The following is a 27862-nucleotide window of genomic DNA, read 5'->3' as shown; positions in this document are numbered from 1 at the left end:
GTGGCATTCCCAGTCAGTGCCTCAAGGACAGCACCCAGTGCACATGGAAACAACAGTTGCTCCTAAACCCCGTCCCCTGGGCTGGGGTCACCAGTTCCAGGTGCATGAGGCCAAGAACGAGGCAACCCAGCCTGCTACCCTGTGCCTGCTCCATGCAGCACTGGCCTCCGCCTAATGACTGCAGCACCTGTGTCCCGGCTTCCACTAGGTTTCCTTGTTGTTTTATTTCAAGTTTGGGTACAGAAAACACACACACACCTGACAGGTTAAAATATCCAGATAAAATTTACTGCAACTTCTGTAGAATTTAATTTGTGCTACAAGACACGTTGCATAGGAAACTATTTAAAGCCCCTGAGGAAAAATATCCATGGTTTAAGGTGCAACTGGTTTTGTTTCTTCTTTGGGGAGAAGGTGAGGGACATCTCTGGGCCGGATGGAGGGAGGAGCGGTGTTTTTGGGTGACGACGGGGAGGAGATGTGTGGTGTTTTCGTGGGTCAGTCTTCAGTGTCAGAATCAGAGGCTACAGAACAATGCTTCAGCTCAAGGAGGGATTATACATTGATTAGCCTAAGTAATTAACAGGTTTCCAAAGAGCAGTTTTAGAGAGATTCGGGGATCCCCAAGGACCCAACAGCCCTGCAGACCAACCCATTACTGGGGTTGCCTCGCTCTGCTGACCTGCCTCGGGCCCCGTTCTCAGATGCCACAGCCGCCAGGCGATGGCATCAGCGCAGCAGATCCAAGCTGACCCCCGACTGTGCAGGTTACTAAGGCAACCACACACCCTGAGGGAAACATTTCCCTCTGCAGAAGGTGTTCAACCTGCTCTGAAGAGCTTCTCTCTTGTGCAATGAGTGGTCTCCCCTCTGCTGCTCACGTCTGTGGAGACCTGGGCACACCAGGAGGGGAGGATGTACATCTGAGATGAAACGGGACCCAGAGCTTGGGGAAGGGGGCACATCAGCCACGGTCTCGGCGTGGGCAAGGGAGCTGGGGTGGCTTTCGTCCTGCCTGAGGAGCCACGGCTTTGCAGGCCCTGCTGGCCCGAGGGAGACACCCACAGCGGCCTAGAGCCCCCCACTCCCACCCTTGACACGGGCACACACGGCGGCAGAAATCGCTCACCCACACCTGGCCCTGCCCTGCGGATTTAGCTGCCCACACAATCTCACTGCAGCTCCTGTGTTCTGTGGATGGTCAGGGAGTCAGCAGGAGGCGAAGGGAGGAAGGTAAGAAAATAAGGGGAGGGCGGGGACGGGGCCTTTCAGGGAGGGCAGGAGCGACTGCCCATCTGCAAAATCGCTCTGCTACTCCATCTCCCTGTCCACACCCAGGAGTGGAAATGCACAGTATGGCTGAGAGTCGGAGGGAGCGCCCCGTGGCCCTTAAATACCTACGTACATCTGTCACATAATTTAAAAAGGTCTTTAAACAACATAGAAACTCAACAGCATCTGACCTACGAAGCTTGTTTTCTTAACCTTCATGGTGCATTATAAAATTAGATACCACCTCTCACATGTCCCCTCCCCAGTCTTTAAAAACAAAGTGATCTTAAATTTAAATGTACACTTCAACCAACAGGAAGCTATCCGATTGGCAATAACCTGCAGGAGAGAGCCTGGCCCGGATGGGAAGCAGCCTGCATCCCAGGCCACGCAGCCCCCACAGCACAGGCGCTGGGCTCGGCCCGGGATCATGGTCCAGGTGGGCGCGGCGGGACAGGGCCTGCTTTCAGATCACAAAGTCATCATCGTGGTCCACGGGGCTGAAGGCGGCCGCCCGCAGGATGTCCAGCGAGTTGACGAGGATCAGAGTGCCTGTGAGGTGTTTCCAGCGCTTAGTGATGGGGCTCTTCATCCTGTCCAGGCCGGTGTGCAGCTCCTGGATGACATCCCGGTAGCTGTCTCCGATCTGGTGGCTCCAAGTGAGTAAGAAGTCGTAGGCAGGCTTCCACATGGCCTAGGGGTGTGGCCGCGAAACAGAGAGAGTGGAAGAGATTAGGTGGGCTGAGACATTCCTTTCCATACCTAGCTCACCTGGTTACCAGGACATCTAAGAGTGAGGAACTGGGTGTAGTGGTGCACACCTACAATCCTCACACTCAGGGAGGCTGAGGCAGGAGGGTGGCACGTTCGAGCCCAGCGGGGGCAACTTAGGCAGACCCTGTCTTGAAATTTTAAAAAAACAGCTGGAGATGTAGCTCAGTGTGAAGGTTCTCTGCTTAATCCTCAGTACCACGAGAGAGAGAGAGAGAAGAGCCCAGCGAAGTGGCAGGCACACAGGGTGTGTGTCTGCACAGCCGGGGGCCCTTCTTGGCTCTCCAAGGCCGCCCGCATCATTCTTGGTACCTCCTGCTCCGGGGTCTTGTGAGCCCCAGCTGTCTTGCAGTAAGCATCCTGTGACCCATGGAGGCCGAGCGAGGCTCCCCCTAGACAGCTTCTGCCAAAGTCTGAGAGGAGACCCGGCACGGCGCAGGGTGGCCCGGCCCAGGACGGTCACGGCTTGAGCCCTGATCCCCATCCAGCTCCTGACCCCCTGCAAAGCATGGCTTGGATCCCCGCCCCGAGGCCTCACCCTCACCTCACTGTCCACCACCCCGTTCCTGTCCCGGTGGGGGGACTCGTATGCATCCATCTGCTGCTTGGAGACCTTGGCCAGCTTCTCAGCCAGCTCCCGCCAGCGCTGCGCCACCTCCACGGCTGTGGTCAGCAGCACAAAGTCCTGGACGAGCCTGACCACCAGGCCCTGGCAGTCCATCTTCAGCAAGGCCTGGGGAGGGAGAGGCACAGGTGAGGCAGGAAGGGCAGCTCTGCGGGTGCGTCAGGGCCGAGGCGGGGGCCTTTTCTGGGTAGGATCAGCGGAGGGAGTCGTACCAGTCAGGGCCACCAATGCCCACTGCTGTCGCTCACCCTGGGAACAGTGCTGAGGGAAGACACGGGCCCCCACCCCTGGTGCGGTCCCCCCTGCGTCCTCCTTACTCTGTGGTGGCTCATGCCAGCCCCAGAGGTGGACACTGGGCCCAACTTCCTGGGGCTCCAGTCACCGGCCACTGATTCTGGGGGAACCACATGACCCCAGGCATGGAACCAAACAAACATCGTCAGGGTGTGTTAGGGCTTACAGCTTTCAACCTGAGCTCTGACAGAGCCAAGACATTGCTTTAAAGAAATAAAAAGACCAGGTTTGCGCTTCAGCAAGACAAAAGGCCCCACCTTACACCTTCAGGTGCATGGGGTAGAGGTGGGGTAGGGATGGGGTGGAGCGTGGGTTTAATCTTTTGGTGTGGTGTGGGGCAGGGGACATTCTGAGCCACAGGCTGAGGGCCCCTCTGCCGCCTCTGCTGTCACGGGAAGGAACGTGGGGTGACTGCAGAGTTTAACACCAAGTCACTCAACTGCACCAAACACACACCAGTGCCTGTGTCCAGGTGCCTGGCTCCAGAGGTGGCCTTATTTTTCAGGCAACAAAACACGTCCAAGTCACCTGCTTCTGATTCAAGTCACTCTTGGCAGAAGCGACCAAACCACTCTCTCCTCGGGGCCTCTGGGCTCAGATACAAAGGTCCTGAGAGCGCTGGCCGCTCTGGCCCTGCTGGGGCAGCTGTGGCTCTGCCCGAAGTCCCGCTCCCCTCACCAGGGTGCCCCTTCCCAGCCTGTATGAAGCTTGGCCCCGGCTTCCTCCTGCACCGCCATGGGGCGATCTATGTGTACTCTGCGGGGCAAGCGTGGGTGTGCACCACGTGTCAGCCCTGGGCCACATGGTGCACCAATAGAGCACCACCCGATTTCAGGTGGAGTCTCCTTCACCTGAGAGAGCCAGGATGAAGTCAGGGCCACCGAACTTCACCTGTACCGGGACAGACTGCAGATGCGGCAGCTCTGTGGGCCACACGGTCTCCGGTGACTTCTACACCCTGCAGATGTGGCCTGAGAGCAGCCAGAGGCCAGGTGGCATGGCTGTGTCCCAGGAGGGCGTTCACAAGGATGGGCGACCTCAGGCCCAGGTGCCTACCGTTTGGAGCTTAGGGGAACAGTGGGTACTGGTTCGGGTTCTGCAGACGTTCGCTGCTCCGGGATGTTGGGGTCCCATTTGCACCCGAGAGCACAGCCAGTAGCACCCCCCACCTTGGGGCCTCCTGCAGGGATCCCGGGGCCCTGGTTGCAAGAGCCTGCGAGGTAAGAGTGGGCTTCTCTTGAGGCACAGCGAAGCCCCAGCCTCCCCCTCCAGCTTCCTGAGCTCTTCGGGGTTACCCTGGCCCTCACCTCCTGACAGCACCCCCAGATTTGCATCCTGCACTGGTTCCTCTTGTTTCTCACAGAAGCCCTCCAAAGGGCACACGACACCTGCACTTCTGTCTCCGCCAGGGGGACTGGACAGACACCACCACCGACTTCGGCTGCGGCACACACAGGCTTCATCTTGGTGGAGGCTCCAGGATCAGCCGTGACGCTGGCCCAGGCCCTTCAGCAACTCCTCCCTGGGCTGCGGGTCACCATGGGTGCCCCTGCCCCAATGCTCACTGCCCTGTTTGTGGCCGGCTGAGTCCTCCTCCCTCCCTACGGGACAGCAGAGACGCCGCGTCCCAAGACAGCTGTGGGAAACACTCGCGGATCCGTGTCATCTCCACCCAGGGCAAGCGGGGTTTCTAGACGCCAGCAGGACTTGCGCCTCTCTCTGCTTCTCCGGTGTGGTATTCTCCAGGCTCCACGCAGGGCCAAGCACGCTGCCTTTACATGGAGGAAAATCGAGGAGGACTGCCCTGGTGCCGTGGGAGATGGGGGTCTGCACCACGCCTGGCTTCCAGAGGGCCCTTGGGGCAGTGCTGGGGTGAAGTTGGACGGGATATCCGGCTCTGGGAGTCTCGACATGTGGGGGCCTCAGAGCCACGGAAGACGGCGAGGGGGGGGGGGCAGAGCACCCTCTGCTGGGCTCCACGCCCCGCCCGGTGCTCCCCGATCCAGGATTCCGGCAGGTTCTCCCACCTCGCAGGTCTGCGTCCCTAGCTCTGGCCCGTGATGTGCACGCTGACCCGACCACCCTTCCCCACGCGAGGGCTCCTATGCATCCCTCAGGCTCCCACTCCACCACTTCTGCACACTCTGAATCTCTCCAGGAGGAAAGAAAGCAATCGGGGTCTGTCTTGCTCATGTGGTTGTTCACAGTGAGTTCTTGAGGCAAGAGCAGTGAGTAGACACCAGAGATGTTCAGTGGGAACTGAGTCCAGCACCTCCGCTAGCCCTGACCAGGCTCCTCCTCCTCCTGGCTCTGGGTCAGGGGCTGTGGCCTCGAACTCCTCCAGGTGGCCTCCTCCTGCTCGGCACCAGAACTGGACCTCACGGCTCTTCAGACCTGTGGTGCCCACTCCAGGGAGACCTGGCAGCTCCTCCCCAGCCCAGGGCTCCAGGGCTCTGTCGTCTCGAGGCCTCAAACACTGCCCAGCACCCTCAGTGGTGGGCACCAGGGCTGGGTCCTGCACCCTGCCACAGGCACAGTCCTGGGCCGCTGGGCAGCTGGTGGGGAGGGAGGACAGGAGCCCCACTAGGGGAGCGGGCAGAGGCCTTCCCTCACGCAGCTCCTTTGGGGGCTTAGAAGAGGCTCCCAAACTACGCAGACAGGGATAGACGCAGAGCACAGAAGCGGGGTGTGACCCAGAGCCCCGCAGGCCCAGGTGTGGATGGGGCAGCAGCTCCAGGCAGGAGGGCCAGCGCCTGTGGAACTGGGCCGGGGCGTCCCCAGCAGTGAGGTGGGGGCCAGGCCTCCCAGGACCAAAGGGGTAGGAAGGGAGGCCGACGGCTGTGGAGAGCCCAGGACCTGGGCACAGCCTGCTGGTGGTGTCCCTGACCTCCCTCCTGGCTCACCGCAGGGCTCTGCCAGCTCATCTGGGCTGCATCCCCACTGGTCAGGCAGACTAGAGCTGTAGCCAGGCTGCAGGACCCGAATGCCCAGCGGGACAAATCCCGGGAAATGGCTGCAGCTTGGGGCCGGACGGTCAGCCTGGGTTCTAGGCGAAACCGTCTGCTCCCAAGCCCTGGGGACCCAGGCTGCGGAACCAGTTTGGCTTTAACCAACCTTGCCTAGGGGCCAAGTTCCAGCCCAGGTCAGGTTTCATTTCCTCCTCCGCTGGGCAGAGGGGAATGTTCTCCAGACACGCTGGCAAGTCGAGCAAACAGTTTGATCATTTCAAAACAAGCTGGCAGGAAAGACTACAAAGCCTACCTCCGGTGTCCCACAGCGCAGAGGGGAGAAGCCCGGGCGGCCGCTCCTCTCTCACCTCTGTCTGCTCCAGGAGAAGGGACACTCGGTACTGTTTATGTCCTGTGAAAGCTCCTAACCCCGAGATCATGGAGAGCAGGGACGCAGCCAGGGTTCACAGGGGAGCCAGTGCGGGTTGGCTGTTTCTGGAGTCCGTCCTGCAGGCGGGCCGGGGAGGGGTTGCGCTCTGAACTGCATGCAGGTGAAGGCGGCCATGAGATCCGCATCACCCCCAGAACGGAGCATGCAGGGGTCTGAGCAGGTGCCCGGTTGCCTCCGCTCAGTCCCTAGCCTCTGGGATGACCTGGCTTCCACCCCACTGACACCTCCGTGCCAACCACAGGGCGTTCCTGACCGCCTTCCACTGCCACATCCGGTTCTGTCTCCCCACTCTGGGCACCTCAGGTCTGCTGGCTCCAAGCTCCTGCACTGTGTGTTTCCATGGCCCCTGTCTGAGGGTCCCTTGTCCTGTCCTGCTCTGCCAGGCTGGAATGCAGGTGGTCTGCAGAGCCCTAGCATGGGCACCAGCACGCCTGCCTCCCTCAGCTGCTCTTGGGTCAACCTTCTTATGCACTATGATTAAAACGTATGGTGAATGTTTACATTAAAAGTACATACTGCAGTAAAGCATACTGCCACAAACCCCCTCCAATATCTACCCTTGCTACAAACACACTGATCCCACGTTTGTGCTACTTCCCGAAGCAGCTCTGGAGCCCTCTTTCCTGAGGGTCTTTATGAGATGTGATCCAAAATACAGTGAGTACTGCTGCCTAGTGCCACCCAGCAGAAAGGCAGCTGGTAAAAACGTTAGTGTCCTCCTCCATCTCCTTCACCAGATCTGGCACCGTGTGACTCCTGGCTCTTCCTCAAAGTCCAGATGACCACAAAAGGTCAACATTTTGAGTCGATTCAGGACATTGAGGCTGCCAGGAAAGCGCAACTGAAGACACTCAGGAAAGAGGACTCCAGAGCTGCTCAGAAAGTTGCAGGGATGATGGGGTGTGTTCAAAGGAAGGGGGAGCTTTTGAGGGGGATTCAATGTGTCTTTTACTGCAATAAAGTTCTAAAACTTAAACATGCACTGCATTCTTTGTTCACAGCGCATCCACTCGGACAGGGGCTCACACACGAGGCGATGGGGTGAGGCCAGAGTAGGACAGCAGCACCTCCTGCGATCAGTAAGAGTGGATCAAAGCCACAGGGTCAGGAGGGGGAGCATGGCTCAATCTCAAGGGCTTCCAGGGAACCAGAAGGATGGCTGAGCCGCTTCTGCCAGGGAGCGGGTGGGGCAACGCCGGCCCCAGGTGTCCCCAGGTGCCCCTGGCGTGAGCACACCGTGAGTGCGGGGGTGTGGGGTGCAGATGAGGGCTTAGGACACCGTGCAGCAGGCCCTGCAGTGGGTTACTAACTTCCCGCTTCCTGGGAGAGCTCCGGGTCCCAGGGTGCCGGCCCAGCTAAGGTCCTCCTGCCTCACCCAGAACCCGGGAAGAGGCGGAGGGAAGCCTGGCACAGGGAGCTGCTGGAGGAGAGGCCTCACATCGCAGGCAGGCGAGGCTCTGGGCGGAGGTTCCCTCCCTTCAGAACCACAGCCTGGGCTGGGAATCTGATCAGACACAGACGGTTCCAGAGAGCCAGCCCGAGGCAGCAGAGTGCAGGTCCTGCTCTGCACCCACAGGCCTTGCTGAGACCCCTGAGGGGCTCCAGAGGCAGCAGGAAGACAGACCCGAGTCTCCTCTCCCAGGTCCCTGAGGGTCACACACGCGACCTTGTGCTCTGGGTGCCCTGCCAACCCAGCCAGCTGATCCCCAGGAGCCGGGCGGCAGGACCTCGGCCCCGGTCCCTCCTGTGCCCGGACGCCTGCTAGAACTCACCATCACCAGCTCCTTCTGGAAGGATTTGCGGTCTTTGTTGTCGGGGTTGTTACAGTCCTCCTTCAGCTTCTCCAGCACGGACGCCACCCGCTCGGGCTCGCTGTCCAGCTCGGCCCGGCAGAAGAAGGTGAGCGGCAGGCCGCCGTAGCCCAGCGCGTCAGCGAAGGCGCGCCAGCTGCTCACGTTCTCCATGAGCAGCGTGCGCACGGAGGCGTAGATGTAGGTGAGGAACTTGCAGGGCCGCAGGATCTGCTCCAGCAGCACCGATGTGCTCAGCTCGGGCCCCGAGCACAGGCTGGGCCGAGCCTTGCCGACCACCAGCACGTTCTTGGCGTGCACCAGGCCCACCTTCCCCTGGCAGTAGCCGATGTACCACTCCTTGGTCCACAGCTGGCCCCGCAGCCGGATGCGCTCCTCGCTGAGCAGAGCCACCACGTCGCCCTTCTTGTACTCCAGCAGGTACTGGTTCTTGTTCTGCCGCACCACTGTCTTCAGCAACCTGCCCAACTTGAGGCTGGACACAGGGCGGTCCTGAAACGTGGGGTACTTCGTGGTGGCGGCGAAGGGGGACAGGATGATCTTGCCCACCTCGTTCTTTTTAAGAAACCTCCTCTGCCCAGAGGGCTTGATGGCGCTTTTAGGGGGCGGCTGCGGCGTCTGGACGCAGAACTGGGTCAGGATGGCGTCCCGGTCGTCTTTGACCTGCACCCTCAGCGTGAAGTCAGAGAGCTCGCCAGGGCTGTGGGAGGTGATGGGGAAGATCAGGCGGCTCACCTTGCCCAGCTTCAGCTGGAAGCCGCGCACCAGCCTGGCCTGCTCGCTGGCCTTGACCTTGTAGTTGCTCATGTTGGAAAACATACCGACTTGGAGGTCCTGGGGCTGGGCCAGCACGAACTGGTGCTTCCCCCACAGCTGCAGTGCCACGGGGGCGGGGCTGGGGCCCTGGCGGGTGACCTCGCTGACCAGGAGGGTCTTGGGGGCGCAGTCGTGCCCGAAGATGGTCACCACTGTCTTGAATGACGGGTGGATGTGTTTGGGGCCGTAGAGCCCCACGGTGACCTTCTTGTCGATGAAGTCCCACACGGTGGAAGGGTAGAGAATGCTGGGGCCGTGGGCAACGATCGCCAGGTACATGCAGGGCTCCAGGTTGTCCAGCTGCACCTGGACCGTGTCCCCGTAGCTGTAGGTGAGGGGGATGGCCACGTATGGCCCCTCCTTGGAGTCGCTTCTCAGGCACTGGAGGGCCACTGTGCTTTTGCTGAAAACGTCACTCTTCACCCCAGCGGACACCTTCATCTCCAGGATGAGGAAGGTGTTCACCTCCAGGTTGCTGAGCTTGACCTCCAGCACGGGGCTCACGCTGCTGCACTTGTCGCTGTTGAGCTCCAGCGGGGGATCCAGCAGGGCCTTCATGGAGATCTGCTGCATCTCCCCAGGGGCCACGTGGCCCTCGGGCACATGGATGCTGATGTTGGTGTCTGGCAGCTGCACGGCGCCCCCAGAACTATCCAGCTTGCATACGATGTTCATCTCCACGGCCTGGGTCTGGCCCCAGCCGGGGCTCTGGCCTAGCAGGTCCAAGTCGTGGCAAGACCGGGCCAGCTTCCGGTGGTTCAGCCAAGCAGTTCGAAAATCCTCCCGGCTCTGAAACTGCTCGGGGGCAGGTGACTTCAAACCTGTGAAAAAACTGGATGCCGCAGGATCGTCCGACTTGGCTTGTAGGACGGAGAGTTCTGACAGGCTGTAGGAGCGCTTGCTTCTGAAGAAAGGGTTGTCCCGCTTGACTGGCTGCTCTGCGTGGAGTCCGTTTGTGGCTGGCAGTTCATCAAAGATGTTGCCGGTGCTGTTCGTGGTTGCTGAGCTGGATTCGGTGAATGTGCCTGTATCGAAAAGCAGCAAATCCACAGTACTTTTGGGCTTTAGCTCATCTAAGCTGGCCACCACTGGCACGTTCTCATTTAGAAATGGGTTCGTCTGGACCCCGTTCCAGAAAGGGTTGTTACTGTAGGCTTTGCCTGATTCCTTCTGGTCGTCTGTCCACCCGCCGAGCAGACCCAGCTCCTTGGCCACTTCGTCCGGGCTGTCTGGGAGATTGTCGATCATGCCGCTGTCGCTCAGGGTAGAGTTCCGGTAGCTTAAGGGCTGCACGTAGGAGGAGGGGATGTAGCCCATCTCGGTGGTGTTGTGTGCATACCACCACTCACCACCCGATGTGTCCAGGACGTAGAGATGGTCGCCCTTGGAGAACTTCAGGGTGGTGAAGTTGGTCGGGCAGTAGTCCTTGATTGCAATCACTTCCTTGGCATTTCCAAAAGGTGTGGGGTTGTCCACTAGCAAGGCACTGGGAGAAGGCACTGCGAGAGACACAGAGGGACAGGCGGTGAGTCATCCGGGACGAGTGGGCTAAGAAGCAGAGTACTACCAGCCGGGAAGGCGACTGACCACAAGAAGCAAACCTACAAGAAAACTCTAGGCGTCACCCGGCCGGCAACCTCAGTATAGAACCCCCACTCTGACACCTGGTCACTCTCCAGTTCACCGAAAGGCCGTGGATAAAGTCTGTCCACCACCCACAGAAAGGCAGTCTACACGGGGAACAGCGAGTGCTTCTCTGTGTTCAGAACATCTGTATTTGTATTTTTCAAATTTTGAGACAGGTTCTCATTAAGTTGCCCAGGCTGGGCTTAAATTTGTGATCCTCCTGCTTCAGCCTCCCCGAGTACTGGGATTATAAGGGTATACCACCACACCTGGCTCTGAACATCTCTTTTTCATTACCTAACTTCTTCCCCGAATTATTCCTATGTGGAAAGAGAGGCTGAGCGTGAGATTCTTAGAAAACACAGTGATATCAGGAGTTAGGCGACCCACTGCATGGAGCTTTGGACTGGAAATAAGGGGCCTCAAACACACCTCGTGGTGGCTGAGTGACGGGATCCCTGTTGTCCTCCCGGGGCGGGGGACACGGGTTCCCCACAAGCAGGCCCAGTCCCCAAGCTTCCAGGTTCAACCTGCTCCTCACCAAAGTGTTTCTGTCGGTGAATAATGACTTCTGAGCTCAGTCTCCTCCACATTCTAAATGATTCAAGTCACAGCAGGGAAAGGGACAGCCCCACACCGCGTGACACGGAGTGGTTTAAGTCTGGGCAGGTATCACAGATCACTGTGCTGCAGCTGGAGCAGCCAGAAAACATCACACTTCACAAATAAGCCAAGTCCACCTGCACGTCTTGGCATTAAGTTATGACCATTACCAATGTTGGCAGCGACGGAACAGCAAAAACCAGGCACCTAAAGGGGTGTTCCGAGAAATGGGGCGTGTCACAGGGCCCTGTGCTCTCCCTCCCCGGGTGAGGCTGAGAGAAGCCCCTTCGGAGGGAAACAGCCCCTCTCCCTGAGGCCCTGTCTGCAGGTGCCCTGGCTTCCGGGAACAAGCATGGGAAAGAGGACTTTTCTTTTCCCCAACAGCTTAGTCACGAGCAAAAGAGTAACTTTCTGGTGGAATGGAAGCTTTATCTGTTCCAATGTGTCATTACGTTATTCTACTCTATCACGTTGGCTGGGCCGGTTCCTTTGTCTTTGAAAAGGAATAAAGAGAAGTAAATTCTACGTCTGGCAAAGTCTGCAGACACAACACGGGGAGTTCCTATGCCTTTCCACTCACGAGGTGACAGAGAGCGCCCCACCCTCCTGAGCCGCCGCCCCAGCCCTCTGTCTGGTGCCTCAGCCCCTGGCTCTGGGGTCACAAGACCAGGACCATAATCGAGGACCCTAAGAGCCCTGCCGCCGGAGCCTGTGAGTCATGATGGAGCAGCAGCTTCTCGGGCTGAGGGGGCTGGGCTGGAAGGCCGCGGCCCAGGTGTTCAGTGTGGCGGCGCTCAGCCCGCGGTGACGACCTCCAGCCCCTCTCCCTCCCAGTCTCTCCACAGCTCTCACTGCGGGCCAACGGGAACAGTCCCCTCCAACTCTGAAGGTTCGCTGGAAAAACCAGATTACATAGAACAAAAGGCCCACAAATTTGTTAGTGGGGAAGGTCCCAGGGGTGGTTCGAGGTTACCTAGGGGCCTCCCGAGACACAGGGGACCACACTCGCAGGCTTGGCACCCATTCAGGACATCTGAGCCTGCCATCAGCGGCAGGCCCACATTTCTCACTACTCTGCACGCTTCCCTGGACCCAGGGTAGAAACACCCAGTTTAGCCTGGAATTTGGCTCTTCATCCCCTTAGAAGGCTTCTGTGTTGAGTAAAACATCCACCAAATGAGCTGGTAACCTGTCTTGTTAGTAAGTAAGAGGGCTCGCCAAGAAGGGTAGAAGCAAAAGCTATCCTTCCCCCTGACACCCCTCTGTCTGTGCGTGGAGGGAGGGCTTCCCCTTTCCCTTAGGTGTGAGCTCCAGAGCCCACTCTGCTCATGGTTGTGCTTGGGGCTGGCACTTGCAAGTGCCTGGTAAGGAAGGGCAGGCGCCGGACACACTGAGCAGCACAGAGGCCGGATCTTGCTTCGGGCAGAGCCAGCGTCCGGGGCTGTGCCCTTCTGCTATGAAACCGCTGCAGAGACACATCTATCTCGGAAGGAAGGGAGGGAACCAAAGCAGCAGTGAAAGAGGATGGCGTGGGGCAGTTCCAGCTCCCCTCTCAGGGTCCACTCCTGGAGTCTGCTGAAATCCACCAGCAACAAACAGATCAGCAGGAGAGAGCCAGGACTAATGAGCTGGCTAACCACAGCTTCCCGGGATCGGAGCCCTCAGAGCCAAGACCTGAAGACTTGCAGTGAATGATCCATCTTCCTGCTTGGGTGGGATGAGAAAGGAGGCCAGACAAAAAGGTTATGTGTCCGCGGGAACTGGGGGACCCCGGCGAGGCTGTCTGCCCACAGCCCGGCTCCTCAGGCCCTGGCTGTACCAGTTCTTCCCCCTTCGTGGGGCGGAGGCCTTTGGAACAAGGCCCTCCAGGATTTCTGTGCGGACCACTGTTCCGTAGGAAGCGGGGAGGTCACAGTGGGGTTTGGGGCCAGGGCTGACCTTGGGAAAAGCGGCTCTGTGGGAAGCAGAATTCTAGTTCCCATGCCTGGAGGGGCAGAGATAGGAGGACAGGAAAAGGTCAGAGAGGTGCTGTTTCCTGAGCCCCAAGAAGCACTCTGAGGGAGAAGTGGGGAAAGGAACTGGGCTGGTGAGGTTGGCGGGTACCACACGGGCCCTTTGCGCCCACTTCTGTGGCTGGCCGCAGTCTCCAGCAGTGCCAAGTGCTTTGTTTCCTTGACACATCTACCAGAAATAGGAATGAGAGACCAGTGAGAATTCAGTAAGCTTGTCAGCCATTCAAATCTTGTTAGAATCCTTCCAAAGTTATATCCCTATTATGCTCCTCCAGAATAATTAATTCCCTTACAGTACTATCTTCAAAATTTAAAAACTCAAAGCGATTATGCATGCTTTGTGCACAGCCTAAAATGTATCAATGCAAATTATCATTTCAGCTTCACCGGACCGAAGAATAAGAATGGTTTCACTTATAATTCCAACCACTCTCCTTGGAGAAGGGGTCCTGTGTATCACTCAGGACAGGCTTGTCCGAGGGCGAGGGGCCCTCCTTCCCTTGGGGACCCCTGGGTGGCCGTGACATAGTCACGCCTTCCACCAGGCACTGCCAGCAAGCACCTAGGACCTCAGAGAGGCAGGGCTTCACCCCACGCAGTGCCCAACATCCCCATCGAATGCCAGCTTAATGAATTCAGGGAGCACTGCCCACATCCTCAGCTACCTTGATTTTAACACAAAAACTCCCTGGGTATTAGAAGTTAAGTGCACTCAATGATACCTTTTTCACCCCTCTGCCTAGGTTTTATGCAGGCAAAACATTCACCGGGGTGGAAGGCATCACAGCAGGCACTTTGGCTGGAAGTGGGTCTCCCCCAGCAGTGTGTACCAGGCGCATGCATGGGAAGCTGCTGGCTGGGCATGGCCTGGGTCACTTGCTTGCCCTCAGCATCACAGTCCGAAGTCCCTCGGCCCTGCGGCCCTCAGGGGCTGAGACACTGGCCTTCCTCATTGTCTTCAGATCACTGATTGTTTTTTAAAATCCAGCACCCTGCTCCTCACTTGAGGAGCCTGGTCCAAACCACATAGCTCATGCTCAGCTTCTCTGACTTGCTGGGTTATAAAGAAAAGGTTGGCCACTACCAGACTATAAAAAGAAATGGTTCCAGTATTTATAGCGACCCATGACTTTGTCTCTATCTCAGAAAACCCATGGTTCACTTGGTAGTCTCTCAAAGAACATTTAAAGTGATGCTCAGCCAGGAAGGGGAAGGGAGATGCCAGGGAAGTGGAGAGGAGCAGCTAACGGATGACAAAGATGTAAACACAGCCCGTGGACAGGGCAAGGGCTGCATTTATCTGGGGGGCTGCAGTTCGTGTCTGAAACATTTAATTTCCTACTGAGTTCATGCCAAGGGCTAAGGACACAAGGTAAAGTCGCCCCTGCTCAGCTGTGCTCCAAGGAGGTCTGCAGGTGATGTCAGCGTCAGTGGCGAGTGCTCAAGAAGGCGACGACTGTGACGGTGGTGATGATGCTGTTTTGCAGCGTTCCTTGCGTAGTTTGCCCACGCATCCCGGCCCCATTTTTCCCTCCCTGGTGATCCCTAATATTTCATCTACTCTCTACCCTCCTGCCTCTGAGATTTCTCTACCTCTGCAGCCCTACCTTACTGTCTGTTACGGTGTCTGTCTACATGTGCCCATAGGTGGGGGCTCTCGGAAGTGAGCGACTGGGCAGGCACCACAGCTGGCTGTTAGGAGGCGGGGTGCTGTGGGCGTGGCCTAGAAGGGCTCCTCCCCCTCCCTGGCTCGCTCTGCTTCCTGTCCGCCAGGCCCTGAGCAGCTCTCCTCCGCCAGGGCCCTGTGCCATAGCACCCCGCCTCGGAGCTGGCCTGCTGTGGACCAAAACCTCTACAAACTTAGAGCCAAATTTAGAACCTCTCCTGCTTTAAGTTGTGGGCATCCAGGACTGTGTTCCAGAGATGAGGAGAGTGATGAAGACACTGTTACCAGAACCTTTCAAGAGAGAACACAGGTCCTCACGGGGCGGGTTTCATTACTGAGGGGGACCTTTGCACACCGGACACTGAAGTCAGACAGGAGCTACGGCCCAGGGCTGCACGTGTAGCAGTGAGGCCCTGACAGCCAACGCGGAAGCATCCGACCATGACACTGGTGAACGGTGGAGCGGAGCCCCTGGCCTGAGGGCCCGCAGCCCAGCCTCCCCACTCACCTTTGACATCACTGAAGCTCGTCTCTGAAAACCCCTCGCTCAGGTCGATCAGGGTACCCTCCGACTTGCAGCGGGGGAGGCCGCTGGAGTTGGCCGCCCGGATCCGCTGGGCTGCCATGCTGGACTGCCCGCCTGCTCACCCGCCCGTGTGCTACAGCCTCATGTCTCCTCCTCCCTCTCTCCACGGCGGCTGTGGCTTCGGGTCAGGCAGCTGTGCTGCACGGCGGTGTCCACTTGGCAGTGCGCTTCTTCCTGCAAGAGAAGAGGGGAGGAGGATAATGGCCCCCGAGCATGGCTTCGAGGGTGCCTCACGGGAGGAGGGGACCCTCTTTCTGCCAGGTGTGCGCTTTTGCTTCTCCTGGTGGGCAGGAACGGAGTGCGGCTGCTGGCTGTCCTGTGCACCCCTTGGGCTGTCTCCTGGGCTGCGGCTGCTCTTCCGGGCACAGCGGGGTCTGTGAACTATGTTCCAGTCCCTGCCAGCCCATCTAGGCTGCTGAAGAGAGGACAACATAAGGCCACACGGCCCACACTACCTGCTCCCGGGCGCAGGAAGGAGACTTGGCCTCCGTGGTCCCAGGGGCTGGAGGGAAGCTCCCTGAGCACACGCTCCGGAAATCTCCCTCAAAATGCAACACGGCGCTCGGAACCCTGGTGTTGTCACTAGACCGGCGGAAGGTGATTCCGTGGGAACAGCTGTTTGGGGTGACTGATGTGGGGGCCCCTTTCTTGGGGCCCATGGACAGGAAACAGGAACGGCTGAGAGCTGACTCCCAAGTGGCGAGCTTCCCATGCCATCCACAGAAGCAGGCAGGCACAGATCCGCTGCCCACAGCACTGGGGTGGAGGGCAGGGTGGACGTCACCCCAGGGTAACTGGGCTCACACAAATGTGAAGGGCAGGCGAGCTACGGCAAGGGAGGTGCTTAGGCTGCGTTGCAAGGTCGCGGAGCCAGCCGCACCAGCAGGCCAAGGCTGGAGGGGGCTTCCTCTGATCTCTAGACCCAGAAGGCCGCACTCCAGAGGATGCAGGAGGGCTCGGAGGGAGGCTCTCTACCATCCGCCTTGCTGACCACTTCGTCCCAGGTCCGGAGTCCACTGTGGCTGTCAGGCCCCGGAATCTCCTGCCAACCTCTGAAGTCAGCACACTCTCCTGCCAGGCCTGGCACTGCTGCTCAGTGCTCCTCCCCGGCCCGGGCGCCAACTCTCCACACCTGGTTTCACCCGCACCTTCCAGGCCTGTTCCTGGCTTCCCGGCCAAACCCAGCCCCGACCTGCCCAGCCTGTGGTGTGTGCTCCTGTGCTTCAGGAGCCTCGGGCTTCTTCCTTGCCCTCCTGGCACTGCCTGCCTCTCCAGGACTCCGGATTTCAGAATTTCCGAGCCTGGGGAGACCCGCCGAGCCATCACCCTGGGCGCTCTGTCCAGGTTGCCAGCCCCACAGCCGACTGTCTTCGCCTTATTAAAGGGGCGCCTCAGAGTTCCCGCAGGTTCACTGTGCTATTTTCCCAATTTGCACACATGCCCCCGATGGCCACAATTAGCCGGGTTTGGAAACCAGGAGGGCAGCAGCGCAGACCTGTCATTAGCTGCCTTCGCAGACGTGTGTGAGGAGGACTGGCCGCGAGGCTGGGAAGAGCCCTCAGGAGCCACAAGCCCAGTGCCCGGCAGCCTGCACCCGCACAGCATGGCGGACTCGGCCAGGTCCCCACTGGGGCCAGGGACCCCCGCCTGCACCAAGATCTCTGCCTCGGTGCCAAAGGGGCACCTCAGATTTCCAGGTCCAAATCCAGCACCCTGGCTTGCCCCAGCTCCGCCCCCAGCCCACCACGTCAGTCCTCGACAGCGCCGTTCACCCGCTGAAAAGGCAGACACACACACACACACCCGGCAGCTTACCCTCTGTCTGACCCTTCCCAGCACCTGCAGGCCACCATCATCTCAGCTCAATTACAATAATCAGCGCCTCCTACCAGGGCTGCCGGTGTCCAGCCCCACACCCTGCAGTCCACCCCTCAATCAGCAGCCAGACACTCTCAGGCCTCTATTTAAACTCCAAAACTTCTGAGCTCTCAGGGTGTGCTTATCACGCCTCCAGGCTCTGTGCTACGGGCCCCTGCTCTCTCTTGGATTCCATTTCCTGCAAGTCTCTCCCTCCCTCCAGTAACTCCTCCCAGTTCAGAGGCACTGAGCCCCTCCTGTCACCGGGCCTTTGCACAGGCTGTCCCCATTGGCCTGAAAAGCCCTGCCTGCATATTCACCAGACTGACTTTCCATTTGTTCAGGTCTCTGGCTACAGGTACACCCTCCGCCTCTTATCCTCCCCTTCCTCATCAGCAACAAACACACACTTTACCTCTCACCCCAGTCCCTGGAATGTAACCCTTCAGCCTGCTTCCTTCCTGCTGGCCTAAGATGGGCCTGTGCTCACTCGGCTCTCAGGTACACAGGACACAGAGGGACAGTGTGGAGGCAGCCAGGCTCTCGGGGCATCTTCCAGGAGGGACTGGATTAACCCAGCAGGCTGAACTCAGGAATTGGCTCTGCTCAACATCTGCTTACACAGGGGTCCGGGATGGCCCAGCCCTACAAGCATGGCCATCCTCTGCTCACCAGGCCCAGAGGGCACACTGGGCATGGCAGGATTAGTGTCGGCTTCTGGTGGTGAGCCAGGCAGCTGCACAGCCCTCACCTGGTACCACCGTACCACTCTGCGGATTCCAGTCACCCGCATGGGGGTGGCCTCTGTCCCAGGAGCAACTAAACCACAAGCCCACCCAGGAATGGTCCCCACCCATCGGCCCCCACCCATCAGGGTGAGGTCTCCCTGGGATCTCAGGAGCCCGAACCCCACACTGGCCTAAAAGTACTGCTTGTGGTCCCTCCCGCCAATTCTGATCCTGCCCTAAGGAGGTGTATAATTTCCAGGCATCCTGCTGACTTCACCCAACTTCCTTCAGCTTGCAGCAAGTGTGACTTCCATCGCCAGCCTCTGTGGCGGGAACTTACCCCCTCCCCCCAAGAAACAGGGTGCTCCGGGGAATGTCTGGCTTCTACAGGGTTACTTGATGGGGCCACATGGGGCCACTCTGGCTGCCACCAGGTTCATACCCAGAGACCTCTCTCTTGGTGAAGGTAAAACCACAGAAGTTTGCCTCCGGTCTGGACCCAAGTGGCCTGGACAACTGTGGGGAGCCACATGTGGCTCTGTGGTGGCACGTCCAAGGATGGCCTGGCAGGGACTTCAAATCCTGTCCCCTCCCGAGATGGGACATTAGCAGGAGCCACCCTCAGGCACCTGGACCCCAGACTCGCTTCCCAGGGTTCCTCCAGAGTGTTTCGTGACACAGGTGAGCTGGGAGCCCAGGAGCTCTGCAGTCCCAGCCCCGAGCACCTGGAGGTGCCAGCCGCCTGGTCACAGGGTCACCCGCAGCTTGGAGGAGCACAGGTTCTGGAAGCAGGTCCGTGCTCAGCACTGGGGACAGACACAAAGCCCAGTCTGCTTCTGGGGAGCCTGTGTCGGAGACAGACACACAGACAGGACGACTCTGATGTTGGGGCTCTCGGTCAGGCCATGCAAGGACGACAGGCCAGAGGGGCAGCGCCTTCGAGGGGCTGGGGAGGGACACCACAGGAAATCTGAGCTGGGGGTCAATGGCTGTGGTGGGGACAGGAAGGGGCTGGGGGGCGGCCCCTGTCCCCCACACACGGGCAGCAGGGTGGTTCTTCTCAGTGCGAAGTCGGACTCCAACGCATCCTCATGTCCGGGCGAGCACGGGCCCAGGGCTCCCGCAGTCGACGGCCCCCGTGTCCAGCACGGCTGCTGTTCCCTTCACGACTTCTGAGCTGCCCGTGACCCCACTTTCTCGACACCCCTACAGGGCTGTAAACCCTTCCCTTTCCAGATGGATGCCTCAAATCAGGGCCTTTGCAAATGGGATGCTGGAGCCCTCCAGGACCCCCTGGCGTCTTCCAGGGCTCCTGTGTCCATCCCGAGTGCCACAGCTGCTATTCTGCCCATTGTTTCTTCATGGTCTCCTATCTTCCGTCTCCTTCCCTCCTGTCTTCCTTCTTTCCTTCCTTTCCTTCCCTTTTCCTTCCTGCCTTCCTGGTGGCTCTGCCACTGTCAGGCCCATCTGCTGACTCAGCACCACAGGCTGCCACGCCACAGCTAGTGCCGAGTTCGGGACCTGCTCCCTTCTCTCCACTGCTTATCATCAGCTGGGAGGAGCAGGGCAGGGTTCCGCGTATGTCTTCAGGGACGTGGGAGGAGACAGGCTGGCCAGAGACACCTTGTGTGTTGCTCGTGCCATGTGTGCTGGGTGGCACCTTCGTCTGTCCCCCTACATGGCATCACCCTCCTGGTGAAAACCACATGGGGTTTGGAGACCAACCCAGCCGTGCCACTCCAGTGCCTCCAAATCTGGGGTAAAGGGGCTGCTCGTATCCACGGTGGTCCATGGTTGGGCCTGTGACCCAGCAGCCGGCAGACAGGCTGGGAAGGAGGGTCCTGTGATCAGCCAGCCCTGAGGCCGGCAGGGAGGAGAAAGCACAGCCAGCTCCGAAGTGCTGAGGCAGCGGAGCTCAAGACCCAATCATCTGATGGGCTCTGGACCCCAGCAATTCCTCCCTGAAGATGCAGAACGGCACAAGGAGGGCTTGTGACTTCCACACGCTGGCCCCTGATGTGCCACAGTCCTTCACAAAGAGGATACATGGATTCTGCTCTCTGAGTCAGTGTACTGCTGACAGCTGAGTGCTATTTTAAAGGAATCGTTCTATCACTGCCTCAGACAGACCTGAAGTGTGCTTTCTGAGAACTCATATGGATTTTTTCAAGCCAATCTTAGATCCCTCTCCAAGAGGCAGGTCTGGCTGGCCCATTCCTACCTAAGTGAGGGATGGAGGCTGCGTGTCCTGGAAGTGGCGTCCCTGGGCTCTGCTGGGGAACTCAGGTTAAAGCCTGGGGTTGACGAGCAGGAGGAGGCAGCTTCTAGGGTCTAACATGGTCCCCTGTTTTGCTGAGTCCTCATCAGTGACTCCCATGAACCAAGTCTGGCGCTCCTGTTCAAGATAGGCATCTAATGCCTTGGGGAAAGCACAAGGGGGAAGGAAAACCAAGGAGTGCAGAGCTTACCAGGAACGGCTGGAAGGCGACCAACACCAGTCCCCAGGATGCCCAGAAAGTCTCATGCACAAACCGTCAGGGCGCTGGTGGGCAGGGTGACGATTCCGGACAGGGAGGAGCTCAAGGCCATGAGGGTCCGGGCCAGCCAGACCTGCAGCCACAGCGGAAGACAGCGGTTTCAGTGCCGCCGCCACCTCACTAAGAACCTCGTGCCCAGTCCAGGGAGCAATCGACAAAATTCCAGCAATGAATGGATGGATCTCTTTACTGATGAGCCACCAAGCTCCTGAATTACTCATCAAGATATTTAGAGCAGTAAGCCAACCACAAATCCATACACCATCAATATCTGTTAGGGGGGGTGAAAGTGGAGTGAATTCTCACTCGCCCTGCCTGTCTAGTGCCCCTCAAATACCTCTGTCCTTGGGAAATGAAGGATGTAGACAGATAGAGAAGCCCTCAATCACGCGACACAAGAGGGAGAGTGTGTATCTCCTTAATGGGGAACGGAGCCCTGAAATCCATTTTCTTAGACTATTTAATAGAATGGAAAGTCCATATGATGTAATATTGGGATAAATTAAACCCACAAATTTTTTTTTTTGGTACCGGGGATTGAACTATTAAACACGGGTCCTTGCACTTGCAGGGCAGGTGGCGGAACCACTGAACTAAATCCCCGGCCCCAAACCCACAAATTTTATTCTACTTTGTTTTTAAGAAGGAACACCTGATAGAAGAAAAGTAAATTCTATTCTGAATGCTGACATTATTACCAGGTAACAAATGCAAGCGCTTTTCCTTCTGTTTAAAATGTTCCAAATTTCCTTCAATTTTCTTCTTTATAATTAAAAATTATATTTCATAAAATAAACCCCCATTCTCAGTCTCACTGAGCCAGCCCTGATTCCAGCTCCGCAAGTCCCCTCCCCGGGCAGGCACTGGGTCCTGCAGCCGACCCTCATGGGAGCCCCCAGTGTGAGGTGCATTACAATCCTGCACATGGGACCCCACCCTTTCTGGGCCCGCTCCGCGATCTGGGGTAAAACACTGTACTCATACTTAAATCTCCTGGTCTTATGATTCCACTACTTAGGAGACATGGGCCATCTGAGAGGAAGGAGATTTGAGAAGGGATAGGAGTGTCAGAAATGGGCAGTGTGGACCAGGCCAGCTGGGCCCATCCACAGTTCTGCAGAGCCCAAGCCAGCCTAACCCTCCTCCCCTGAGAAGCTCCCCATGGTCCTATGATAAATGACCCGGAAGTGATTATCTTTGCACCCAACCTTGGATGAATTTCTTATGACAACTTCCTAGCAGAGCGTGCAGTCTTGCCAAATGCTTTCCTGGGAGGCTGCGGCCCTTCAGGATCTCAACAGCCTGGACAATCTGACAAGTAGGGTGAAGAGATGTCAAGAGTGTAAATTCGCCTTCCTTTAGAAATTTCTCAAATGCTCGTATCCTGCACAGTGGTCCAAACGCATGAACCATGGTCCTGTGGGACCACACTGCCTGGTAACTGTGTCCAGTCTTAACTGTGTAAGCTCACACTTCGCTTTCTGAACAATGAAGAAATAGGCTACTGACATGTTTCTCAAAATGAGCCCCACCGAGCAATACATGACTGTTTCTACCACTTCTTATTTTCTCCCTCATGGACTCTCATTTTGCAGCTTTTGCTCAGTTACATTTGCAAACTGTATCTCATCAGTTGCTGATATCCTGGTGCTCACACTACTTCATCTGCTAACTTGATGGTGTCTCCATGATGCACACGTATCAATCCTGCTCTGTGACTTCCTCCTAAACACAGAAAGTCCTCCTTTAGTGAAAAATTAGATGAACGTTCCCATCTATTTTCCTTCATTTAAAAAACTGGTTTGTGTGCTGACATTAATGTACAAAGAATTTATTTTGCTTCTCAGGGAGGAATTCCACAAAATTAATTAGCAAAGAGCTAAGCAATTATTCCTGCATGGGGTTCTGAAACAACACGTCCCCTTCTACTGATGCAATGTCACCTTCATGCATTTTAATGGTCACAGACACGAGGGCTGTCTTGTGTCATTAGCCTGCCAATTTCTATAACATTGTCAACCCTTACTTAACCACAGCACTCTTATTATGTAAGAGAACTAGTTCCAATGGACCAGTCTCCTTTAAGGTCCTACCAGTTATTTTCCCTTATTTTTTCTTCCAAATGAATTTCAGGATGATTTAGTAATTATTTCCCACCACTTAATTTCCTCAAAAAAGTAATGTGACAGTCACTTTTTTTTTGGTATTGCATTGGTAAGAACTAACATCTTCATACTAGTTCACTTTTTCTTCCAGAAACATGGTGGGTTTCCATTTATCTAATTTTCTTTGAAGGGATATAGAGTAAATTAAACTTTGGGGGCCAAACATTCTCTGTCACAAAGGCTCAATTCTGTCCTTACTCAGCAAGTGATTGTGACCATGATCTAATAAAACTATTTATAAAACACAAGTGGTGGGCCATGGGGCCTTACCACTGCCATGTTAAGGTTAGGAGTGAGTGAGGCTCTGTCTAGACTGGAGTCCAGCTGTAAGACTCAGAGCCTGGGACCCACACAAGTCCTCAGCTGGTGACTTAGTGAAAAAAACCACTCTTTCCAGAAAACACTTCCAGAACACTTAAAAAATTTTTAGATTTGGGTTTGGCATTGCTGCGACTGTGAATGTCATCTCTTTCTCCTATTGTATTTTGAGGGAATTATTGCCGGCAAAGGGAAGTCATTGAGTCCTGTAGCTGAGCATTTGTAACTCAGTACTTAGAAGCCACATGAAGAGGTGGTGGTGAAGGACGTGATTCCTGAGACACTCTGGGGTCGGGCCTCTTCCAGTCTGAGATGGCAGCAGCAGGACAAACAGAGGTGACAAAGAAATTCATGCCTTTGTGCCATCAACACCACCATCCCCACACGCTGAGAGTTCTCTCTCTCCTCTGTCCCCAAATCCAGCACCTTGGGCCCAGCCACTGTCCCCAGAGCGGACCCACTGGGCGTGACTCAGTCACTTAAGGAAACAACGGGTGAAGCCTGGAAACAGGAAGCCAGCGCTCCGCACTGCCACGTTCTGCCCTGCTTTGGCCCAGAAGCACTGGGTTGGCGGATTCTCAACCACCAGAAAGACTCAAAGTTTAAATCTACTTCTGATGCTGCTGCTCTGATGAAAAATCTCCAGGAACTTTTGCTTGCCAAAGATCCCTGGGCAGGAAGGGGGAGCAGAGAGAATTTGCTGTTCAGTGAAGTCTCCCAAAGTGGAATTGGGCTGCGTCAGGTGAGAGCCTGCAGCTACCTGTTTTAGAGAGGAAGGTGGCCCCTTTCTTCCTGGACTTCCCCAAGGCAGACCTAGGGCACAGCTTCCTGCTGGCTCCACACCTGAGGAGGGTGCAGGGCCAAGGTTTTGTGATTCCTGGCCCCTGAGCTCAGCACTGCGCCCACCATAGAGGCTCTGTTCATGCAGCCCTCAGATTCCAGTGGAGTGACTTAGGCCACTCTCTGATAAGGTAAAGGAAAGTACAGTCTCCTCCCGCCTCCCCGCCCCAGGTGTGGTGACCTCCCAGACCCCACAGGTGGCCTGACTGGGGACTCACTGTGGAGATCCGGCCTCACCCAAGGACAGCCACAAGTCCCACTCCTGCAGGGGCTTCTTCCACGTGGACAGCGTTTGATGTGAAGTGGTCAGGTGTGGACGTGGACCTCAGTGAGTGTCCCTGTCGTGTTTCAGAAAGAACCCCAAACTGGCTGAATATCAGCAATTTGATGGGGTTCAACCTAAAAGCCACATGCTAAAATAATTACTCATCTATTCATAAGCTTGGCATGGCCTGTAATTCCTGGAGGGATTTCAGAGCGGGCAGCAGCCTGGGGAGTGGCACACGCGTGAGCCCAGCACCCTGGAGAAGTCATCCAGGTGGAGCCTGGCCTGAGCAGCTCAGTGGTTCAGGAGATCGTGCCTCAAAACAAAAACTCAAAAATACCCAGGAAGCACAGAGCCCAGACCCCCCTGTAAAGAAAGTGCACAGGAGAGGCTGTGCCTGTGACCGCATCTGCCCTCGGGGCGGGGTCAGCACCCACCTGCGGGGCACAGTGGGGAGCAGCCACGTATCCTCGGAGCTGTGTGCAGGGCGATGCCACGCCAGCCAGGCCAGGAGCGAGGCCGGTCACGGAAGGTCTGTTGCATGGACTGCACGGAGTCCTGGAGAGCGTTTCACTTCCCTGGAAATCCCAGCAATTCACTCCTGAGGCCTCTCACCCCACCGCATTACCGCGGGCTCTGAGTTTTCTTTCTGTGTGTGAGGAAGCACATATGTATGTAAAAGCAAACAGAAGCCGGCTGGGAGCGGTGAGAGCGGATGATTTTCTCCTTTACTTGAGATTTCTCTGTTCCCTAAATTGCCTCAGGCCCTGTGCTCTCCCAGGTGGAAAATAGGAGGTGCAGGTGCGGCCTGGGTGAGCTGCCCCCTCCCCATGCAACATGCGCGTCACCACTCCCGGCAGCTGTGTACAAGTGACCCACAGGGAACACAGCCTTCCCAAACGCAGCAGCAGAAGTGCAGCAGGCCTCCATCCCTGGGTCACAGTCATCACAGCATGCTCGCTGGGCCCAGTGCCCACCTTGGGGACTCCCCTCAGCTCTGGTCTCCCCACTGCTTCCCCAGCTCCTGCTCCCCAGCCCCAGGGGGGGCTTCATGTGCTGCTGCTCTGCTCCCAGCTCTGCTGCCGCTCACCCTCGGGGCCAGGGCTCCTGAGCCCGCAATGCCATCACTTAAGGACCCACGTCCCTGCTGCAGGCTGTCCTGTGTGTAGAAGGGTGAGTGGCAGCAGCCCTGGCCTCTGCCTGTTAGATGCCAGCAGCACCTTCCTGCCTCTGTAGTTGCGATGGCTCCAATGCGCCAACCCACTGCCCCGTGTCAACTATCAATGGGACCTGACCTCTTCATCCCAGGGAGCTGTGTCCCCAAGCCCCATGACACACCATGCACTTGACTCGAGCTGCAAGGCCACCACCTGCACCTTCCACTTCTGGCTGTGCTTGGTGATCCTGGCACGCAGGTGCCCAGGCAGGGATACGGAGCTGAGTGCAGCTGCAGCTCTCTTAGGGTACCACACTGGGCCACCAGCCTGCACGAGGGCTCCTGCGTTTCATGTTCTCAGCTCCTAATCAGAGGACCTCAAGAATGGGCCACCAGCTCCTCCTTTCCCACCATCCTCCAGTTGCCATCGTGGCCCGTGCAGCTCTGAAGACCACAGGGCCTCCGCTGAGGAACAGACTGGCACTACCATCTCACACCCCCAGCACTCTGCAGAAGACCCCAGGGACACAGGGTGCCCGGGAGGAGCGGGCCAATGCGTCGTACCCATGTCTAGCTGCGGCCTCTGTGTCCAGGTCCCCCGCCATCCGGGAAGGTCGGGGGAGCCAGGGCTCAGGGAATGCAGCCCCGGGCCATGCTTGGTGGGCATCAAGCCCTGGAAGACATCAGGAGTGCAAGCTTGTATGCCGGGCCGACGCTACTCTAAACACACCCACCAGAGCAATGTACCAGTCTGATTGAGCCCTTTACGAATCACTAATTGCTCTGCACACAGGACTCCCCTGGGAGTCACGCCACTGTGTGTGTGTGGAGCTGAGGGCCAAGGACATCTTCTGCCCATCTCTCCACTGGAGTGAGCTGTTAAAGGCCCGATGTAGGGGTTCGGACCAAAGGGGTGCAGTGAATAGCACCTTTGGCCAAGACCCTAGCGTCACCAGGCAGCGAGAGGAGGGTAGTGAGGACTCCCCTGGGAGTCACGCCACTGTGTGTGTGTGGAGCTGAGGGCCAAGGACATCTGCCCATCTCTCCAGTGGAGTGAGCTGTTAAGGGCCCGATGTAGGGGTTCGGACCAAAAGGGTACAGTGAATAGCACCTTTGGCCAATACCCTAGTGCCACCAGGCAGCGAGAGGAGGGTAGTGAGAGGCCAGCCTCGTTCACCTCATTCCAACACCCTGTTAGGAGTTACGCTGTGACCCCCCAGAAGATGCCGAGGTCCTAAACCCAATACTGCAATGCAACCTTATGGAAACCAGGTCTTTGCAGACAGATGGCCAAATAAAGATGTGGTCATGAGGGAGAGCCTGGGGATTCTTGTTTATGAAAGCAAAGTTTGGACACAGACATGTACATAGGGAAGATGGCATGAAGCCTGCAAAAGGTGACCAAGAACAGGCCTAGGGGAGTCTCCAGGTCAGCTCATTCTCAGCCACAGAGGGAGCCCGCCGTGCGGAGGCTCGGTTCTGGACCTCCAGCCTCTGGAACCAAGGGAAGGAGTTTGCGGGGAGAGCCGCCCAGGGTGCAGCGGAGTCCTGCTCTGTGTGAAGTCGAGGTCACCACAGACTGCATAGGACCGTGCTCCCAGGGGACTGGAGTGCAGAACGATTCTGTAGGCATCTTGGTTTGCGTAAACAGACTCTAAGATGTTTGCACGGGAAACTGCCCAGTGACCCACTTCTCAGAGCCCTCCTGGTTATTAAAGGACCTGTGGCCAGGCTGTTTTGCAGCCCCAGCAAGCCAGCACCTCTGCGTGGAAGCTAAGGCTGAAAAAGGCCTGGACACGGATCCATCTGTCTTCGTAGAACTGCATTCCTCATTCCTGGCCACAGCGCCCCTCCTTGCCCCTTGACATCACCCCAAACACAAAGGAAGCTCCAAGAGGCATTCAGAAGTCAAGCTCCAAACACAGCGGGTGAAACTGCATCTCGCCCCCGGCTTTCTGAACACACGTCCCTAAGGTCTAAAACCGTCAGCCTTCAGCTGGTCCTGTGAGCACACAGTTGAGGGATGAGTCTAAGGCTGGCGGGCAGCAGGTAGTAGTTAACCTTGAAACCCAGAGGGCTTGATGTAAAAAGTCCTAGGCCACCTGAAGAGTCACAAAAGGGATTTCTTAATGATAACCAAATGGCTGGCCTCACGAGACCACTGTACTATGATGGTGGAGCTACAGGGTACTGGGGTTCACCAGGACACACGCACACTGTTAGAACCAGGAGGAACAAGAGGACGAGAACCAGAGCCCCCTTGAGCACTGTGTGCACCATCCGGGGAAGCTCTCTTCTCCCCATTCTGCTGGAGAAGCGGTCCTTCAGGGGGCGCACAGCCTGCAGCAGTATAAGCAAATGCCCATAAGCAGCCATACTGCACCAAGATGGGACACACATCTGCCCAGGAAGGAGCAAGGCCTAGAAGCAAATCGCACAGGCCAGGAAGCAAGCCACGAGCACAGCGAGGCCTGCAGAGTGCCACTTTGCTCGCTGGCCTGGGAAGCCCTGCCAA

General features: G+C 57.2%; 1 protein-coding gene across 8 annotated transcripts in view; it reads right to left on the bottom strand.

Moving 5' to 3' along the window:
- Window positions 1-266: 266 nt before the first annotated feature.
- The window catches only part of Sh3bp4 (SH3 domain binding protein 4), a 70931-nt gene continuing 43335 nt past the window's right edge, over window positions 267-27862 (bottom strand). For 3 of the 8 annotated variants that reach the window (XM_013066944.3, XM_087209488.1, XM_087209489.1), the window contains exons 2-7: window positions 24629-24840; window positions 20535-20676; window positions 15404-15655; window positions 8134-10487; window positions 2588-2776; window positions 267-1966 (exon numbers count right to left, since the gene is read on the bottom strand). In XM_013066944.3, the coding sequence (XP_012922398.1) occupies window positions 1739-1966; window positions 2588-2776; window positions 8134-10487; window positions 15404-15521 (2889 nt within the window). In that variant the 5' untranslated portion in view covers window positions 15522-15655; window positions 20535-20676; window positions 24629-24840 and the 3' untranslated portion in view covers window positions 267-1738. Of the gene's footprint in view, window positions 1967-2587; window positions 2777-6223; window positions 6418-8133; window positions 10488-15403; window positions 15656-20534; window positions 20677-24144; window positions 24265-24628; window positions 24841-27862 lie in introns of those variants that run through there. The other 5 variants (XM_013066943.3, XM_087209490.1, XM_021247425.2 and 2 more) reach the window with 4 other exon arrangements.

Source organism: Heterocephalus glaber, unplaced genomic scaffold (assembly GCF_053883595.1).
Source record: "Heterocephalus glaber isolate CG9 unplaced genomic scaffold, H.glaber_assembly_v1.0 deba00001004, whole genome shotgun sequence".
NCBI lineage: Eukaryota > Metazoa > Chordata > Mammalia > Rodentia > Bathyergidae > Heterocephalus > Heterocephalus glaber.
Note: the sequence above shows the minus strand (reverse complement) of the source record. Positions and strands in the feature narration are given on the sequence as shown.